The sequence below is a fragment of the Heterostelium album genome (genome assembly GCF_000004825.1).
Source record: "Heterostelium album PN500 unplaced genomic scaffold PPL_scaffold13, whole genome shotgun sequence".
Taxonomy (NCBI): Eukaryota; Evosea; class Eumycetozoa; order Acytosteliales; family Acytosteliaceae; genus Heterostelium; species Heterostelium album.
The window spans coordinates 487,140-506,525 of NW_008805075.1; the positions used below are offsets into that span (position 1 = coordinate 487,140).

Genomic DNA, 19,386 nt, shown 5'->3' on the forward strand with positions numbered 1-19,386 from the left:
TTAAAGTCAGTTTGATTGTTATTATTACTAAATTTACAGATAATTTATATAAATATGTATAGTAATAAAGATGTAGTTTATATACCACCAGAAATCAATCAAATAATTAAAGATCATCAATTAAAGATATCACATCCTTTCTACAAGAGAGACAGGTTGATACATCAACAACAAAGACAACATCATTTTCAACAGCAATATAATTATGATCAGCAACAACAACAACAACAACAACAGCAATATGATTATGACCAGCAACAACAATACTATCAGCAATACTATGATTATATAAATTATTATCAAAATCAAAATGTAGAGCAACAACAACAACAATATTATGAAGAAGAAGAAGAAGAAGTAGAAGTGGTCCTGCAACTTTATCCGGATCCATAAAGTAAGCAAAAACAATAGAGGAGGTTATCAATATGTTTTATCAGATGAAGCAATAGCAATGTTTGCTAAAACAGAAATAAGAAGAAGAGGTATGTTAAGTTTATTTATAAATGATCTAATTTCAACAAAGCATGTACTAACAGACTATCTTTTTTAAAAATATTATAACAGAACAAAGAAAACAAAGAGAGAAAGATAAGAAAAAACAAATTGAAATAGAGTCATCAAATCCTGCAGAAGAATCACCTGTTACTCATTCATAGCTACTTTGAGAAAATGTATCTCCACCTATAGGTTGTTACAAATTGGTTTTAAAAGGAAAAAATTGTATTGTGATTAGTGTGAACAATATCAAATTCAATGAATTAATTATTAATAATAATAATATTTATAGTAATAAATCAAATCAATCTTTCACCAATCAGCTTGTAAAAATGAATTTGCAACAATAATAATAGTTATACTTATAACCTACTAGGAAAATAATTAAAAATGGTGACAATACTAATAATGTATAACAATCAATCAACATGTCTATTAAAATTGGATGTAAAATATTTATAAATATTTTGTTAATAATGGATTACCTTACTATACTTGTAGTGTAGTTACTAAATGAAATTATAATTACATTATTATTATTATAGAAATAAAATACTAAAGATAGTTATATTTATTTTAAAAAGAAATGATTTATCTATTTCTATATTTTGTATTTTCTTTTTCTATAAAATATTGTAATGGTAGTAGTAATCAACAACAACAACAAAAGATAATATTATTTAATAATAATTATAATAGCTACCAACTAAACTATGGACAATCTAAATTTAGTTTTCAATCAACAACAGGCTATGGCTATGCTTTCCTAAATAGAAATCAATTAATGTTATTCAGTAGGCAGTTACAATCACAACAACAACCTATGGATCCAATTGGAGGAACACCAATTAACTATTCAGATGGTAGTGAAGTGCTGAATTCAGTAATCAACGTCGATGAAATGCTATATGCTTTCGATAATACAGAGGTACATCTGTTCGATCTATCTCAATCAAACTATAGCTCAGACTAAAGTATCCAATGGGTTTTGGTGTGACAAATCACTTCGTTATGCTGATAGAATCTATTGTGTCAATCCATCAAACAAACAAATTCTCAGCTTTCAATATCAGTCATTCAGTGAAAATTTAAATATATTCCCTCCTCCAGGTTACACTATCATCGATATAAAATCAACTTTATATTTCTTTGAATATTCATTGTATGTATAATGACAATCAACCTTTGAAAATAATACTAAATTCAATTCAACACTTCTAATCTGGAAATTAATTTCAAAAGTATTGTAGATCCATCAAATGGGATAGCATTTCTGGGTGATAAACTTGGTAGTATTGTTTTATTTGATTTACAAAGAAGTAGACAAATAGGGTAATTTATCATCAATATCTATTTTTGGATGCTTCCAAATATCAAGAAATTAAACTAATCTACTTTAATCTTGATTTCTTTTAGTGTATTTTCAACCTCAGTTGTTTCGAACCGATTAGCAGTAGCACTAGATAGTGATAGGAAAAGATTATATTATTGTTCTGGTACTTCGAAATTGATTTTGGATGTTCTCTCATACTCTAGCAGTGGTATTCAATTTCTTTATTCACTTTCACTCAATAACTTGGAGTATTGCTATCAGGTGGCGATTGATCATAGTAATAATGTTGCCATCGTTGTTGGCAGTAGCAATGGTAACTTGGCTGTTCTGGCAATCGACATTGAAAATGCCAACGTTCAGAGTGTCTATAGATTTTCCAATCCTTCCAGTCAAATCGATAGGATATCGTTGAACATCGATGTATACGATAAGACAATAATAATATTTACATCAGACAAGATCATAGTCATAACATATAATATTATCATCGAACCGATTACTTCATCAACAACCTCCACAACTTCTACAACTTCCACTAGTGGAACAACAGGTACTACCTCGAGGACAACTGGTTCACAAACAACACGAACATCCACAACTAGATTTCCAACAACTAGATTTTCAACTCTGAATACATTTACAACTGGTAGTACATTTTCAACAATCGTACTGACTACAAGTAGAACATCGACAAGTAGTACTTTCTCAACAATTGCATTGACAACTGGAACTTCGTCAACTACCGATACTTCATCAACTACTGACGACTCATCATCAACTACTGATGGTTCATCTACAACAGATGACTCTTCTACATCAACATCCACAACCGGTACTTCATCCACAACTGATGATCCATCATCCACCACCGATGATTCTTCTACATCAACATCTACAACCGGTACTTCATCAACTACTGATGGATCATCTACAACCGATGACTCTTCAACATCTACAACTAGTACCTCATCTACTTCTTGTACAACGGATGGCACAACATCATCAACTACCGATTGTTCAACATCAACAACTGGTACTTCATCAACTACTGATGACTCATCATCAACCACCGACGGTTCATCTACAACAGATGATTCTTCCACGTCGACATCTACCACTGGTACCTCGTCTACATCTTGTACAACGGATGGCACAACATCATCAACTACCGATTGTTCAACATCAACTTCCACGACAAGTACAACTGATGGATCTTCCACTACCGATGATTCTACATCTACTACAACCGATACTACAACATCGACAACCGATAACTCTACGTCTACCACAGGCACATCAACAACCTATGGCTCTTCCACGTTTACAACATTTAGTTCCAATTTTACAACATCAACAACTTCATTTAATCAAACAACAGGCACCTCTACCTATAATTCAACAACAACCTCTTCAACAACTGATTCTACCAACTCTACCACCTCTGGTAGCTCCAATTATACAACAACAAGTTTAACTACCAATGGAAATATGACAACTAGTAACTCCTCCACAACAATTGGGAATTGTACAATTGGAAATAGTACAACAACCACTTCTACTGGTGGCGCTTCAACTATTAATATAACATCGATTGGTGCTACTACATCAACAGATATTTCTACAACAATCGACTATCTAACAACTCTAACCTCATTTTCGGAATCAAAATCAACTAAAATCTATCTATCAATAATCGATATTCTATTTGTTGTATTGTTAATTGTTGTTTATCTAATAAATTATTTTTAAAATACATGTATTTATTATTAATATTTAAATTGTCGGGTTTGTTTGTTTAATTATTATTATTATTATTATTAATGACTTTTTCTTTCTTTCTTTTTTAATTATTCTGATGGTTGTTCATCGCTATATTGTTGTTTCTTTAATACAGAAAGACCTTTTCTGGCATGTTCCAATTCCTTTTCCAATCTTAAAATAGCCATCTGTTGCTCCATCTCCTTAACTTTGTAACCGGTGACCGTTAGTTTACCGAAATCGATGTCGTCTTCACCAACCATCTGTGCTACGGCCTTGGCAGCAGCTACCAATAGATTGGTGGCATTCTGTACACTCTTGGCACAATTACTGAGTTTGTGTTGCGATGGACTGTTGATATCGGATTTCGATTTACATGCGGAAACCAACTGTGATGTGGCAGCAGTCACTGCCTTGGATGTGGCGATCAACGCCTCTTCAACACCACCGGCAATCTCTTGTCCGTTGGCCGCTTTATTGGCGGTATCTACGAGGGCACGTGTAGCGGCAGCTACATTCTTGGCTGCGGAAATGAGACCCTCAGCCCAGGTTGGATCTTTCTTGTAGAGTGGTCCGTCGTGTCCAGCTCTACCCTTTTCTACACGCTCCTTCTGAGCGAGTGTGGCAGCACCGACCAACGAGGAAGTGGCATTGGTAATTGCCATGGCGGCTTCGAGAATTGCCTCGGCTACATCTGGTGCGTCTCCATCCTTCTTTGGTGGTCTCTTGTTCTTTGAGACCATCAAAGATTTAGCGGCATCTTCGATTGCCTTGGCGGCAGCCATAAGCTCTCTCTCTGCCAAGTCATCCAAATCGAAACCGTTCTCGTCCAATCTGTTGTCGGCCTGTGATGTCGACAGTGCTTGTTTGGTGATTGCTTCGAGTGAAGCAGTACCCTGTTGTAGATCCTTGATATTTCCAGCGATTCTCTTTCTGTCCTCTTCGTCTTGACATTGTCCTCCTTGGATACGAACGGAATCAAAGAGATTCTGAGTGAGAGAACCAATCTTTCTGGCGGCGTCCAAGAATCTGCTTTGGTCGGCTTGATTTCTAATGAGACGGGACAAACCTTTGGCGTCTTGGAATAGATTCTTCAATGAATCCGAGACACCATTGACTGCACCAAACAAACTCATCTCTGGGATGTCACCCTCCTGATAGCAGGTGTTCATGAGATTGTGTGCCTGACCAAGGTGGTGAATCAAATCGGAAATCAACATCTGTTCGGTTGCCTCTTGATTTCCAAGATTGTTGGGGTTGTCCAGCAGTGAAATGAATTGACCGATATCTCTTTGTGCTTTAGTGAAATCGGATTCGAGACGAGCGATTCTCTGCTTCTCATAGTAATCTCTGAGAGCGATGAATTGCTCACGAAGCTGGTCGTTCTGCTTGACCACCTCAGCAGTGTATTGGTCGTTCGATTCGGTCATCTCTGCCAAACGCTTTCTGGCGGTGGTGACCTCCTGAATCATTGCTTCGCGCTCTGACAATCTGAGTGTGAGTTGCTTGTTCTTCTCCTGCTCCTCTGCCAACAGTCGCTCGAGCTCTTCGATTCTCGCGCGAAGTGCATTCAACTCTGCGGTGTTGCTCACTGTCTTGGTGATGATCTTTGTGATAACTCTAGTCTTTTCGGGTGGATTGGACTGTGCTGTCGATGGCACCAATGGTGATCCTCCCTTCTCGAGCGACCCTTCCTTCTTTTCGAGTGGTGCCGGTGTAGATGACGAACGTTGTCTGTTGCTTGCTTCCTCATCGAATGTCACCCACTGCGACTGTTGATTGATGGGGATGGGTGGAGGTGGTGGTTCTTGAATCATTGGTGGAGGTGGTGGAGTTGGTTGCTGCTGTTGCATTGGCATTGGATTGTACATTGGAGCACCGCTATTGAATTGTCCCCACATTGTATTGTCTTGTTGTTGCATGAATGGATTTCCATAGACAACGGGTACAGTCTGTCTAATGAATACCGGTGTTGGAACGGGTACTGGAATCTGAGTGATCTCTGGCTGGGGAGGTGGTTCTCTCTTTACGGGTGGTGGAGACAGATCCTTTGGAACCGGTCTCTGCTTGGGTTGCTCTCTTCTCTTCTTAATGAACTTGGGGGGATCTGGTGGTAGATTTGGCACAGCAATCACACTGGAAACACTATTGATAGCATTAGCATTTATATAGAAATTTCTCAATGTCTGATACTGCATATAGAATCTCTGAATTGCAAATTCATTCAGCTCCATACTGTCTGTCTCTATAATTATGAATAAAGTAAGTAAGTAAACAAATAGGAAGAAAACAATAGAAAAAACACTTACTATCAACAAGAGTCGTTAGGAATTGAACAACCAATAGATAGATTGCATAGGATTCCAAGACGAGTGGGATGAATGAAGATGTTTTACACTCGTTGTAGGGAGCGGAATCGACTACTGCGTTTTGCATACGGAAGACGGCGTCCAGCAGATCCATGAGATGACTGACCGTTTGTAGTCCTTTGTTGACGTCGATGTCGTCGAGACGATAGGCCTTCTGGTAGTTGTCCAACGACAATCCACCGTCAAACTCTGGGTGAGCCTGATGGAATCGGATCTTGTCAATCATAAAAGTGCAGTACTCTGACACCAGATGACCGTATCCCTTTGCATCGGGGTGTCGCTTCCAGTGACCTCTCAGACTCTCGAACCAATTGATCTTTGTGCTGACGTCGTTGAGCGCGTTTCTCGGTCCCTCCTGAACCACCTTGTGAAGAGTGACCAGCGCCTTGTAGCAAACTACATCATTGCTATCCAACGGTCTCTTATACAACTCCTGTAAGAATGAACGTGCACTATTCTCACTATGACACTCCAAAACAATTGCTATAAAAAAATAATAATAATAATAACAAAAAAATTGATTAATTATTATTCCTTTTTCCAAAAAAAGAAAAATCAATATAATATAATCATACATCTAACATGTTTTCGCTTTGGTGCAACTTGTTTAGAGTTTGTTGCTTTATGAACGATAATTTCAAACTCTGTCATTTCTGTTGTTGTTGTTGTTTTGTTTTTTTTTTAGTATTGTTTTTGTTGTTTCTCTCCAATCTACTATCTATATCTATATATTTAACTTAATTTGTTCAAATTTCAATTGTTTTAGATTAAATAATATGTTTTTGATAAAAATAAAAATAACAATAATAAATAAAATATATAAATAATAAAATGTCAAAAAATATAGATAATTTAATAATTGATGAATTTGGGGGTTTTAACTTTATTTATATTTTTTTTTGTTTTTTAATTTATTTTTTTCATAATAACCACAATGATAAAAAAATTTTCAAATAATTTTAGTTTTGTCAACTTCACCCAGATATTAACAACAAAATTTTCAAAAAATTATTAAAAAATCCTGACTTTGTATGTTTCCATTAACAGTTAAAAACTTTAAACAGTTGTTAACAATAAATTAATTATTATTAAAAAAAAATGATATAAACAATACAGATTATATATATATATAACTTTCAAAAAACCAATTTACAAAATTGATCAATTTTGGTTTCAATCCTTAATTCATTTTCCTAAAGTAAATTAATTTTCAATTGAGAGATATAAAATTTTCTAAGTATTTACTTTTATTTATTTTCTATTATAATATAATTTTCACTTTAGTTTTGATTTTTTTTATTTTTATTTTTATTTTATTAAAATTAATAATATATACTTATTTATTTATTTACTTAATTACTTTCAAAGTAGAGTAAAGTTGACATATGAATACAAAGAATAAGGAATTGAATGTATGTGTATCGTAAATTTTAAAAAGATAGTACTACTTTTTTTGAGTTTATATATTTATAAGTCTATTATATAATAGTACGCTGCTTTACTTGAAAAGTTAAATGTTGATATAATACCATTGGATAGGCAGTGTACAAAGTACAAGTCGATTGAAAACTATATAAGTGTTGGTGCAGATCACAAGAAGAACAGTGTTCATATCAAATGCTTGGATATCTTTGAGGCGAAACGAAAGGTTGACACTCACAAGCATTTCCCCGACATTGAAGAACCTACTCTAAAGCGTCCTCTCTATTGGTATGGTTGTCTAGTGAGTAGCGTTGCCGCCAAACTAAAGAATGGTATTGCCTTTTCACATAATAAATATACCTCTTATAGAGCTGGTATGTATCAATAACATACAATATACAATACATCTTTATTTCACTAATAAACTAATATTTAAACAATGCTATAAGTATCACTATGGGATAATGTTATAGGATGTTCTCAGAATATAGGATTGTTAAACTTTAAGGATTCAACACCAAACAAAGGTGTGCTAATGTTGTTCGAAGTGAACTACAAGAATAAGAAGATTCCAGTAGAGATGGAAATAGACAAGGAGAAGAGCGCCAACTATTTTAAATCGTTAGAGAACTTTAATGATAATGATGATACAGACGATGAATCAGAAATAAGCAACAACAACAACAACAACAACAATAACAATAACAATAAGAGTAAAGATAATAGTGATAACGATAAGAATGTTTACTGTACAGATATAAAAGACACTATCGATTTAACAGAGATGTTACATATCACTGGTAAATACTCACCCAATCCCAATGGTCATATATTGTAAGTTTAATCATCATGATGATTTATCATGTTTTATCGATAATCCAATCTAATCTATCTTAATCTTATTATTACTAGTGATGGCAATATCTTTATACCTGCAGGTGAACTTGTTCCAACGACTCAAGTCAATCAGTCACAAGGTTGGTTGAATGGATTTATCAAAGTGTGGGGTGACTATAATCAATTCCTTTTGCTCAACCAAAATTTGGTATGTTCTTTTTGTTATTCCTACTTCAAAAGTTGATTATGTAATAGTACTAATATGCTTTATTTACAAATCCAGTTAAAACTAAGATATATAGTTATGGTAGAATGTAGTAAGGCAACAAATCAACAAAAGAAACAGCAGCAGCAACAACAATCAAATCAACCTATAGATTTAGATGCTGAAAATATAGATAAGAATAACAAGAAATCAACTACTACTAAAAATAATGAAGATATATGGCGATCAGTTATAAAGAAGAGGTCACATGACGATGATGAAAACGAAGAAGGTAATAATAATAGTAGTAGGAAGAAAGTAAAGTAATATAATCGATTATTTTTTTTTAATTTTTTAATAAAAAAACGATACAATACGAAATGAATGTTGTTCCAATAAAAATAAAAAATGGTTGATTGATCTATATTACTTTATTTTATCTTAATCTTTTTTTTTTTTTACAATCCTGTAATGAAAATTTCAAATAAAAACAATTTTTTTTCAAACTTAATTATCGCACTCACTTAAAAATTAAATGAATTATGAAAAAGATTTATTTGAAAAAAGTGGGTGGGTTATGATCATAATGGGTTTCATTCATTTTATCATACTCAGCAAAAAAGCTTGATTATATTAAAAAAATTTAACCACTGCAGTGGTGTTCCAAAACAAAAAAAAAAAACAAAAAAAATTAATTTTTTTTTTAAAAATAAAAATACCTTCAATCATTTTTTAGATTGGTTTATTTTTTTGATAATTACTATTATTATTATTTTATTGTTTTTTTTTGTAATAATAGTAAATATAATAATTGTAAATTTTAGTTTTAGATAAGATTCAAGATATATAATAATAATAAAATAAATATAATATATACTATAAATAAATAAATAAATATTTTTTAGAAAATGACAGATTTACATAAAGAATGGGAAAAAGTACAAGAGATGGCTTTTGCTTCATGGGTCAACTCTGTATTGGAGAAGCGTGGTGGTGTCGAAAAGATTTCCGATGTCTCCACTGATTTGAGTGATGGTGTCAAGCTAATCTTTTTCTTAGAGTCTGTCTCTGGCAAGAAGTTCCCAAAGAAATTCGATTTGGAGCCAAAGACACGTATCTTGAGAATTCAAAATCTCCATTTGGCAATGTTGTTCGTTGATGAAGATCTCAAAGTTAAAGTTCAAGGTGTTGCTGCTGAAGGTAAGTTCAAAATCAATCAAATACATATCAAATACATATAATATCTAATAAACTAATTCCATTCATTTCTCTCTCTCTTTTTTTTTTTTTTTTTTTCTTAACTACCACCACCACCAACAATGCAGAATTTGTTGACAATAATAAAAAGATGATTCTTGGTTTCTTGTGGACTTTGTATCGTAAATATCGTATCTCTGTCATCAATGAAGGTGACAAGAGTTCAGAGGAAGGTTTGTTGGCATGGGTAAAGAAGACTACCGATGGATACTCCGGTGTCAATATCACCAACTTCAAGGCGAGTTTCCGTGATGGAAACGCCTACTTGGCACTGGCACACAAGTTTGATCCATCGGTGTTCAAATACGACGAGTTCTCCGGAAAGGATCAGATCGAGCGTCTCAACGCCGCTTTCGACTTTGCAGAGAAAGGACTGGGTATCCCCAAGTTGCTCGACGCCGAGTCACTCTCAAAGGGCAACGTCGACGAGCGTTCCATCATTTTGTACACATCGTTGTTCTTCCACGCCTACCGTGCCAAGGAGGAGCGTGAAGCGTTGGAGGCATCACAGAATTCGTTGGCCAACAAGCTTGCCTCGCTCGAGCAGTCGCTCGAAGGCGAGAAGACCTCGCAGGACGAGCTCGCCCGTCAAAAGAAAGAGTTGGAAGAGTCGTTGCGTTTGATTCGTCAGCAAAACGAACAGCGTAATCAACGTATCGCCGACATCCAATCAAAGATCGACGACGCCCTCAGAGGAATCGACGACGAGAAGATGGCCAAGCTCGACTTGGAGTCGCGTCTCTCCAAGACCGAGAAGGACAAGGCCATTCTCGAGTTGAAGCTCGCCGAGACACTCGACGAGAACGAGCGTCTCCGCAACAAGATCGAAGAGGACAAGAAGCGTGCCGCTGCCGAAGCCGAGGGTCTCGGACTGCTCCGTACTCACATCGGTCACCAAATCACAGACATTGCCAAGTGGCAGTCGTTCCTCGACAACCCAGAGGCTGTACCATACACCAAGACACCGGTAAACCTCGAGGCAGAACTCGCTTCACTCCAATTCGAAGAGCAAGCCAAGAGATTAGGTTCCAAGGTCGAAAACGAAAACATTTCATTGGAGAAATACTTGTCACTCAAGGAAGAGGAATTGAAGAGTGCTGGTGCTCCAAAGAAGAGAACCAAGTAAATAATAATAATAATAAATAAAAAAAAAAAACAACAACAAATAACAAATAACAAATAATCATAAGAGAGAGAGTGTGAGAGAATAATATAAAAATAACATTCTCTTTCTCTCTCTCTCAACTAAACCAACAACAACAACAAACTAATAAGTATATTATTACACTCAAATTCATATCTTTTTTTCGCCTATCCAAAATGTTTAATAATAAATGTACAATTTTACACTTTATATTTATAGACTCATTGTTAATGTTGAGTTGCTTCTACACCTTTTTGAAGATCTAAAGTAAAATTCATTGTGGTTTCATATTATCACATTATCATTATTATTATTATCTAATAATTTAAAAAAAAAATGGATAACATTGTCAGATCAACCAAGAGGTAATATACTAAAGAAGTTTTATATAATCTTTTCATATAGTATTAATTATATTCTTGAGTTTAAACAAAATATTAAATTATTAATGAAAAGATAAATAAAATGAAATAATTGAGAATTGAAAAAAATCAAAAAAAATTAGACAAGATTTATTCTTTGAAAAAATATCATGATTAAACAAGAAATCGACATTGTTATTAATTAAGTGTTGTTGGGAACTTGGGAATTTACACCATGTCAATTTTTAATACCTACATTAAACCACGTAAGTTCAATAACAAAAATTACTTTTTTAATTTTAATTCTTATTTTTTTTAACATTTTTTTTACTAGTTATAAATACTGATGTTTAAATGTTATATTTAATATCATATGATTTTTCTACAAACAAAATAAAATAAAATAAATAAATAAATAAATAAATAAATAAATAAATAATAATAATAATAATCAAATCATATAATAATTGTTATATATTTATAAAATAATATTAAAAATAATGTCTAATATATTAGAAAATAATAATAATAATAATAATGTTGAAGGAACAACAAATATAAATGAAGAACATCCAACTACACCACCTTCTCTGTTTGAGCTGAGTTATAATTGGAAGATGTTAGGATTGTTTATGTTGTCGTTGATGGTGCTGCTGTCAGCGTTGAATTCGACGACCAGGAAGAAACTGGTGGCAATTCTGAGAGGACTTGGAATAGGTGTAAGAAGAGTACCACGTGTCATCAAAGAACTAAAGAGAAAGGGTTTCCATTTTAGTGGTTTGATCATACCGATCATCTATCTATTCGGTTTGAACTACACAACTTTTATAACACAGAAATTCGCCTTTAACTTGATGGGTTCAATAACTTTAGGTATGCAAACAACAAACAACAACAACAACAACAATAACTAATTTATTTGTTCGACTATATATATAATATAATTGTATAGGTTATTTCATTTGGGAATGTCTTAGATTGAATATTCCAGCAGTGAAAGAGTTCTGTCTGAAAGCATACGGCGGTATGATGAGAGAGAAAGAACGTGATTCATTCAATGGTGTACTCTTTTATCTTTTAGGTTCAACTTTGTGTATATATTTCTTTAGGTAGGTACTAACTATAGTTATTGTAATTGTAAGAGTAATATATATTTAATAATAATATGTTTGTTAATTTGTGTATAGACCATTGATTGCAATTGCAAGTATATTGTTTTTGATTATTGGTGATTTCTGTGCGGCTTTAATTGGTATTTCATATGGAAAGACAAGAATATTTGGAAAGAAATCGTTGGAAGGCACATTGGCAATGTTCTTTGTTTGTCTATTGATTAGTTTAGCATTGTTTTGGCAATCAAATCTGTGCGAACAATTGGCATTCTGGGGAGCTTTATCTGCAGCTCTGGTCGAATTACTCAACCCATCGTTTATCGATGATAATCTGACAATCCCAATAGTCAGTGGTTTAATGATAGAATTAATCTCAATTAGACTTCATGCTCAGATTCCAGATCATACCTTATCATAAACAAACTAGTATGATCCTTTAAATAATATAAATAGAATATAATATATATAGTATCATTAATAGATAAAACAAAACAACACAAAACAAACTTTGTATAATAATAGTAGATAATAAACATATCTTGTAATTTATGAAAAAACAAAAGGTATGACGATGACGTCATGAAAAATTTAAAAAAACAACAGACGAGTAGCCAACAAATCTTAGATAAATCATATGACTAACTTTGGTAGAGTCATTTTAATAAAAAAATGATGATGTTATTACGCATCGCTTCGTTATGAAGATATCGATCTTGCATTACTTGTTTTTGAAAATATGAGGTAAACTACATAACTAGTTATGTAGTAAATAATGGAAAAGATGAAATAAGATTGGAAGAACAAACATATGAAAGATTGTTTGAGAGTTGTTGTAACTCTGTTCATAAGGATGGTGCAGCGGATCTCTACCATGAATTGGTGAATAGCTTTAATATTCCGACAATCAATAAATATGCGTATCTGACAACGTTGGGTATCACTGGTTTCATGAGTTGGTTGCGTGTACCAAAGAGTAGCAGATCAGGCAGAGGTTGGGTAACAAGTTTACAAATCTCACCAAGTCGATATATATTACCACCAAAACATGAAAATCATAAGCAAGTAATAATATTCATATTATTATTCAAACACAAAACAAACTATGAACCAAAAAAAACAAAAACAAAAAAAAAACTAACAAAAAAAAACAAACTATTATTTTTTTCTCAACTTTTTTCTTTTTAGATTATTAGAACCCTTCTTGCCAAAAGAGATTCAAAACAAATTGTTGGGTAGATCCTATGCAATAGATTCCCCTCATCCCTCAAAAGAAACATCAAAAACCGGTGATGATAATAATGATAATGTTGGTAGAAGTGGTGGACTACTGCCATTTGCTTAATTTTATTTTTTTGCGAAATTTATGAGAGAGGATAGTTAACTTTAAACTTTTGTTTTTTGTTGTGTGTATCTCTCCTTTTTATTGACGCTGAATCATGGTTTAATTCCATATTATCATGGTACGTTTGTATATATAGAAATAAAAGAAAGAAAGAGAGAGATAGATAGATTTATAGGTTTGAAAAGGTTATTAGTATTACAGTATTATAGTTTTAATTAATTCATTGATCAATCAGTCAATTAAACAACAACAACAACAAACAAGCAGAGATAGACAACAAATAATACTTATAAAAACTATGAAAAAAATAAACCTAAAGATCATCATCTCTCTTTAATTTATTATTGCATTTTATAAAGAAAAAAAAAACAAAAAATTGATTATTAATATTTATAAATTATTATTATAGAGACCATTACATTTACGTCTCCACGAAAGGCCAATTACTCATATTCAATTCAATCGCGAAGGTGATCTCTTATTTGTAGCAGCAAAGGATAAAACAGTTTCATTATGGTACACTTCAAATGGTGAACGTTTAGGAAAATATTCGTGTGGTGGTGTCGTCTACTCTTTGGATGTCGACCAACACACTAAATACATGGTCACTGCCAGTGCTGACTCCAAGTTGATTTTGTGGGATGTCAAGACCGGAAAACAGATCGAATCAATCTCATTCGAAGTACCTGCTCGTTGGGTTGAATTCTCGCAAGGTGACAAGCAAATTCTGGTGGTTACCGATAAAGTTATGGGTTATCAAGCTACTGTACATGTCTTTAACTTTGACCCAGAGAATGTTGTAAACAAAAGTATGTAGTAATAACATATCATTCATATTAATATCATTATTTAATTATTATTATTATTAATTTAGTTACACCTGCTTTCACTTTGGATCCACTCAATGTTAAGATTACTCAAGCAACTTGGTCACCAATGAATAAGACCATTCTTGCATCTTGTGAGGATGGTTTCGTCCGTATCTACGATGTAGAGACGAGACATTTGGTTCATACCATCGCCGATCACACCGATACGGTGACAAAGATCGTTTGGATGAAACACAGAATCATGTTTTTGACTTGCTCAGAGGATGGTACTGCCAGACTCTACGAAACCAAGACACTCAAACACCTCAAGACTTTTGATACTGGTCGTCCCGTGAATGCCGCCGCTATCTCACCGGTGCTTCCACATATCATTCTTGGTGGTGGTCTATCTGCAGACTTGGTAACAACCTCCAGAGTAGATTCCTCGCAATTCAAGGTCAGATTCTATCATATTGCTTACGAAGATGAAATCGGAGGTCACATCGGTCACATCGGTCCAGTTAACTCCATAGATTTCACTCCAGACGGTAAGACCTTTGCCACCGGTGGTGAGGAAGGTCTCGTTATTATCAATCACCTTGACAATTCCTATTTCAAATTTGACAAGGAATTAGATTACGGTACCAATTCTAACTAAAAAGTGCTATTGACATCAAGAACTGAAGTTTTTATTAGTTAATCAAATTGTATTCAAATAAATATCAGTACTTTATAATAATGTCAAATAAAACAGGGTAAAAAAGAGTTTGATCAAAAAAAAAAGTTTTAATCAGCTGATCACAATATTGACTATTTAAATGGATCGTGTACTATAATAGAACACAGATAGATATAGAGATGGCGATAGTCACATATAAGATGAATATAATCATAGTGGTGGTATTTATTGAGATACGTTAGTGATATATATATTTATATAGGTCAAAGTGAATGAAGATAAATGAGTGATTTAAATGCAAAAGATATCTAATAATAGATAATAAACAATAAACAATCTTGTAATAATTATTTATGAAAAAACAAAAGGGTGTCATGAAAAATTTAAAAAACATCAGACGGGTCACAAACAATAAAATCTTAGCTAAATCATATGACTAACTTTGTTATGTGTTGACGAGTCATTTTTTTTTAAAGAATGATGTTATTAAGAAATATTATTAAAAATACAAATAAGAATAATCATCACTATTTGTTTGTACATAATTGTAATAGATATAGTAATAGTAATAGTAATCAATGTAATTTTAGTAGTAACAGTAATAATAGATACTTTTGTAGTTTACAACAAAAACAACAACAACAACAAAATTCAAACGATAATGATTTATCATCTATAAATAAACATGAAAATGAAATAAATATAGTTCAACAAAGTAATCAAAAGAAACAATCTCTATCATCAATTGCAAAAGATGAAATTATAACAGAGTTGATTGTTGATAATAGTTCGGTGAATGCTAGCATCATTCAAGGAGATCAAGTGAATCAGACACCGATCAATCCTTTTGAATATAGTATAAAGACGGTTGAAGATGCTCTACATCTACCGGGTATTCCAAGAGCTGTCGCTCTCGATTCAATGTATATTGCAGGTTCGATTCACAGTCATCTGAAACAATCGATGGATCTACTGCAGGAACTAGTCGATAACGGTCGAATGGAGAATGCATTTGCACTGTTTCAAGTGATGGAGCGATACTATGTACCGGTTGCACCAGAGTGTTACACAGCGATGCGCAGACAGATCGAGAAGGCAATGGTAGAGGTGGCACGCTTCAACGATGCCATTGCACGAGAAACAGAGCGACCTGGATCGGTGCCAGACAACGAACTCTACATTCCAACTGTCGAGACAATGAACACCGTCCTAAACTACTACACAGAGACCGACAAACTTCAACAAGCATTCCGAGTGTTTCTCGCCATGAAGATACTCGGTGTCCAACCGAATCAACATACCTACCGATCACTCATCAACGCATCGCTTCGTTATGAAGATATCGATCTTGCTTTGCTTGTTTTTGAAAATATGAGGTAAACTTAACATAACTAAACTTAGCTAAACTAAACACAAGTTAACTAAACTTTATTTACTATACACTATTATTACTATTATAGAAAAGATGAAATAAGATTGGAAGAACAAACATATGAAAGATTGTTCGAGAGTTGTTGTAACTCTGTTCATAAGGATGGTGCAGCGGATCTCTACCATGAATTGGTGAATAACTTTAATATTCCGACAATCAATAAATATGCGTATCTGACAACGTTGGGTATCACTGGTTTCATGAGTTGGTTGGGTGTGCCCAAGAGTAACAGATCAGGCAGAGGTTGGGTAACAAGTTTACAAATCTCACCAAGTCGATATATATTACCACCAAAACATGAAAATCATAAGTAAGTAATTTCATATTATTATTCAAACACAAAATATAACAAAACAAAACTATTATTACCAAAAAAAAAAACAAAAAAAACTAACAAACTATCATATTTTTTTATTTATCTCTCCTCCACTTTTTTCTTTTTTAGATTATTAGAACCCTTCTTGCCAAAAGAGATTCAAAACAAATTGTTGGGTAGATCCTATGCAATAGATTCACCTCCTTCAAAAGAAACCGATAATAATGATAATGTTGGTAGGGGTGGTGGACTACTGCCGTTTGCTTAAAACAATCAACATTATAAAAGTAATTTAATAAAATGTTGTAATAACATTCAACATGTGGTTTGTTGTTGTTGTAGGCAACAACTTGAGTTTACACTATTAGTTTTCAGGCATTTATTTAAATAGTTTTTTTGTAAAAAAAATTATTTTTATTTTTATTTTTTTGCGAAATTTGTGAGAGAAGATCGTCGACTTTAAACTTTTGTTTTTTGTTGTGTGTATCTCTTCTTTTTATTGACATTGAATTCTTAGTTTAATATCATATTATCATGGTACGTTTGTATTTAGAAATAAAAGAAAGAGAGATATTTTTTTAGGTTTATAGTTTTATAGGTTTATAGGTTTTAGGTTTTTAAAGGTTATTAGTATTACAGTCATAATTTTAATTAATAAAAACAAAAAATTCAAATTTAAAATCATATGATCATCAGTCAATTAATAGATCAATCAATTATCAGTCAATAAAGAGTGAATAAACAAACAAGCAGAGATATATAGATATATCAAAGTAGAGAAATAATACTTATAAAAACTGTGAAATATAAACCTAAAGATCATCTCTTCTCTCTTTAATTTATATTTTAAAATTTAAATATAGAAGAAAGAAAACAAATTATTAATATTGTTTTATTATTGTTAAATATTAATTATTATTATAGAGACCATTACATTTACGTCTCCACGAAAGACCAATTACTCATATTCAATTCAATCGTGAAGGTGATCTCTTATTTGTAGCAGCAAAGGATAAAACAGTTTCATTATGGTACACTTCAAATGGTGAACGTTTAGGAACATATTTATGTGGTGGTGTCGTCTACTCTTTGGATGTCGACCAAAACACTAAATACATGGTCACTGCCAGTGCTGACTCCAAGTTGATTTTGTGGGATGTCAAGACCGGAAGACAGATCGAATCAATCTCATTCGAAGTATCTGCTCGTTGGGTTGAATTTTCACAAGGTGACAAACAAATTTTGGTGGTTACCGATCAGATTATGGGTTGTCAAGCTACTGTACATGTCTTTAACTTTGACCCAGAGAATGTTGTAAACAAAAGTATGTAATAGCATGTCAATTACAATCACATTATCAATTATCATTTATTTTAACATACATATTTATTCACTACTATTATTACTATTATCATTAAATTAGTTACACCTGCTTTCACATTTGATCCACCCAATATTAAGATTACTCAAGCAACTTGGTCACCAATGAATAAGACCATTCTTGCATCTTGTGAGGATGGTTTCGTCCGTATCTACGATGTAGAGACGAGAAAGTTGGTTCATACCATCACCGATCACACCAAGATGGTAACAAAGATCGTTTGGATGAAACACAGAATCATGTTTTTGACTTGCTCAAAGGATGGTACTGCCAGACTCTACGAAACCAAGACACTCAAACACCTCAAGACTTTTGATACTGGTCGTCCAGTGAATGCCGCCGCCATTTCACCTTTGAAGCCACATATCATTCTTGGTGGTGGTCAGTCTGCAGAGTCTGTAACAACCACTAAAGTAGATTCCACTCAATTCAAGGTCAGATTCTATCATATCGCTTACGGAGATGAAATCGGAGGTCTCATCGGTCACATCGGTCCAGTTCATTCCATAGATTTCACACCAAACGGTAAGACTTTTGCCACCGGTGGTGAGGAAGGTCTCGTTATTATCAATCACCTTGACAATTCCTATTTCGAATTTGACAAAGATTTAGATTACGGTACCAATTCTAACTAAAAAGTGTAATAATCTAAAGAATCCTTAAATAAACATTCAAAGCATTATCAACAAAAAAAATAACTTTTTGATTTTACACAGGCAAGTTTTTCTTAATTATTAAAGTTAAAACAATCAAGATCAAAAGTTTAAAAACTTTACCTTAAAGGGATTCACCATGTCAAATTTTCCAAAGGTTTAATTTCTCCCCAATTTGATAGAACAAGCACATATATATACTTTAAGTACCTAAAGAGCAACTCAGATAACTTCAACATTCAAAGTTGTAAATGAATTATCTAATATCTTTTTAATATTTTCATATTCTTTAAGTAAAATTAATTAAAAGTATTCTGTCCAATTTCCTTCAAATCACAAAAGATTTGAGTGATATTGATGACAAGATACCTTTTTTTCAGAAATTTACCAATATATAATTAAATATTTAATAATTATAATATATGGTTATTAAAAAAATGATAAGTTCTTGATATAATTATAATCGACACATGTTGTATT

At 33.0% G+C, this 19,386-nt stretch overlaps 6 protein-coding genes across 6 annotated transcripts; 5 read left to right on the forward strand and 1 right to left on the reverse strand.

Annotated features, from left to right (window-relative positions):
- Positions 1–54: 54 nt before the first annotated feature.
- PPL_11330 (uncharacterized protein) lies at positions 55–3,577 on the forward strand (the record flags this gene model as incomplete). Its single annotated transcript, XM_020582086.1, has 6 exons — positions 55–371; positions 412–482; positions 1,080–1,423; positions 1,464–1,657; positions 1,738–1,827; positions 1,912–3,577. The coding sequence occupies 6 exons, from the start codon at positions 55–57 to the stop codon at positions 3,575–3,577; spliced, it is 2,682 nt and encodes an 893-aa protein (XP_020427389.1).
- A 98-nt stretch (positions 3,578–3,675) lies between these two features.
- On the reverse strand, positions 3,676–6,606 carry hipA (I/LWEQ domain-containing protein; the record flags this gene model as incomplete). Its single annotated transcript, XM_020582087.1, has 3 exons — positions 3,676–5,831; positions 5,896–6,438; positions 6,531–6,606. 3 exons carry the CDS (start codon positions 6,604–6,606, stop codon positions 3,676–3,678), a joined length of 2,775 nt encoding a protein of 924 aa, XP_020427390.1.
- A 734-nt stretch (positions 6,607–7,340) lies between these two features.
- ctxB (cortexillin II) lies at positions 7,341–11,091 on the forward strand (the record flags this gene model as incomplete). The annotated part of the gene is made up of 8 exons (XM_020582088.1): positions 7,341–7,367; positions 7,445–7,751; positions 7,869–8,211; positions 8,290–8,422; positions 8,498–8,737; positions 9,325–9,619; positions 9,745–10,798; positions 11,040–11,091. 8 exons carry the CDS (start codon positions 7,341–7,343, stop codon positions 11,089–11,091), a joined length of 2,451 nt encoding a protein of 816 aa, XP_020427391.1.
- A 591-nt stretch (positions 11,092–11,682) lies between these two features.
- On the forward strand, positions 11,683–12,712 carry PPL_11333 (diacylglycerol/polyprenol kinase family protein; the record flags this gene model as incomplete). Its single annotated transcript, XM_020582089.1, has 3 exons — positions 11,683–12,055; positions 12,135–12,291; positions 12,370–12,712. 3 exons carry the CDS (start codon positions 11,683–11,685, stop codon positions 12,710–12,712), a joined length of 873 nt encoding a protein of 290 aa, XP_020427392.1.
- A 251-nt stretch (positions 12,713–12,963) lies between these two features.
- Positions 12,964–15,103, forward strand: PPL_11334 (WD40 repeat domain-containing protein; the record flags this gene model as incomplete). The annotated part of the gene is made up of 5 exons (XM_020582090.1): positions 12,964–12,971; positions 13,053–13,352; positions 13,480–13,600; positions 14,046–14,445; positions 14,511–15,103. The coding sequence occupies 5 exons, from the start codon at positions 12,964–12,966 to the stop codon at positions 15,101–15,103; spliced, it is 1,422 nt and encodes a 473-aa protein (XP_020427393.1).
- Positions 15,104–15,183: 80 nt separating this feature from the next.
- On the forward strand, positions 15,184–18,888 carry eIF3s2 (WD40 repeat-containing protein; the record flags this gene model as incomplete). The annotated part of the gene is made up of 6 exons (XM_020582091.1): positions 15,184–15,200; positions 15,601–16,500; positions 16,585–16,866; positions 17,002–17,104; positions 17,797–18,196; positions 18,296–18,888. 6 exons carry the CDS (start codon positions 15,184–15,186, stop codon positions 18,886–18,888), a joined length of 2,295 nt encoding a protein of 764 aa, XP_020427394.1.
- Between the last annotated feature and the right edge of the window lie 498 nt (positions 18,889–19,386).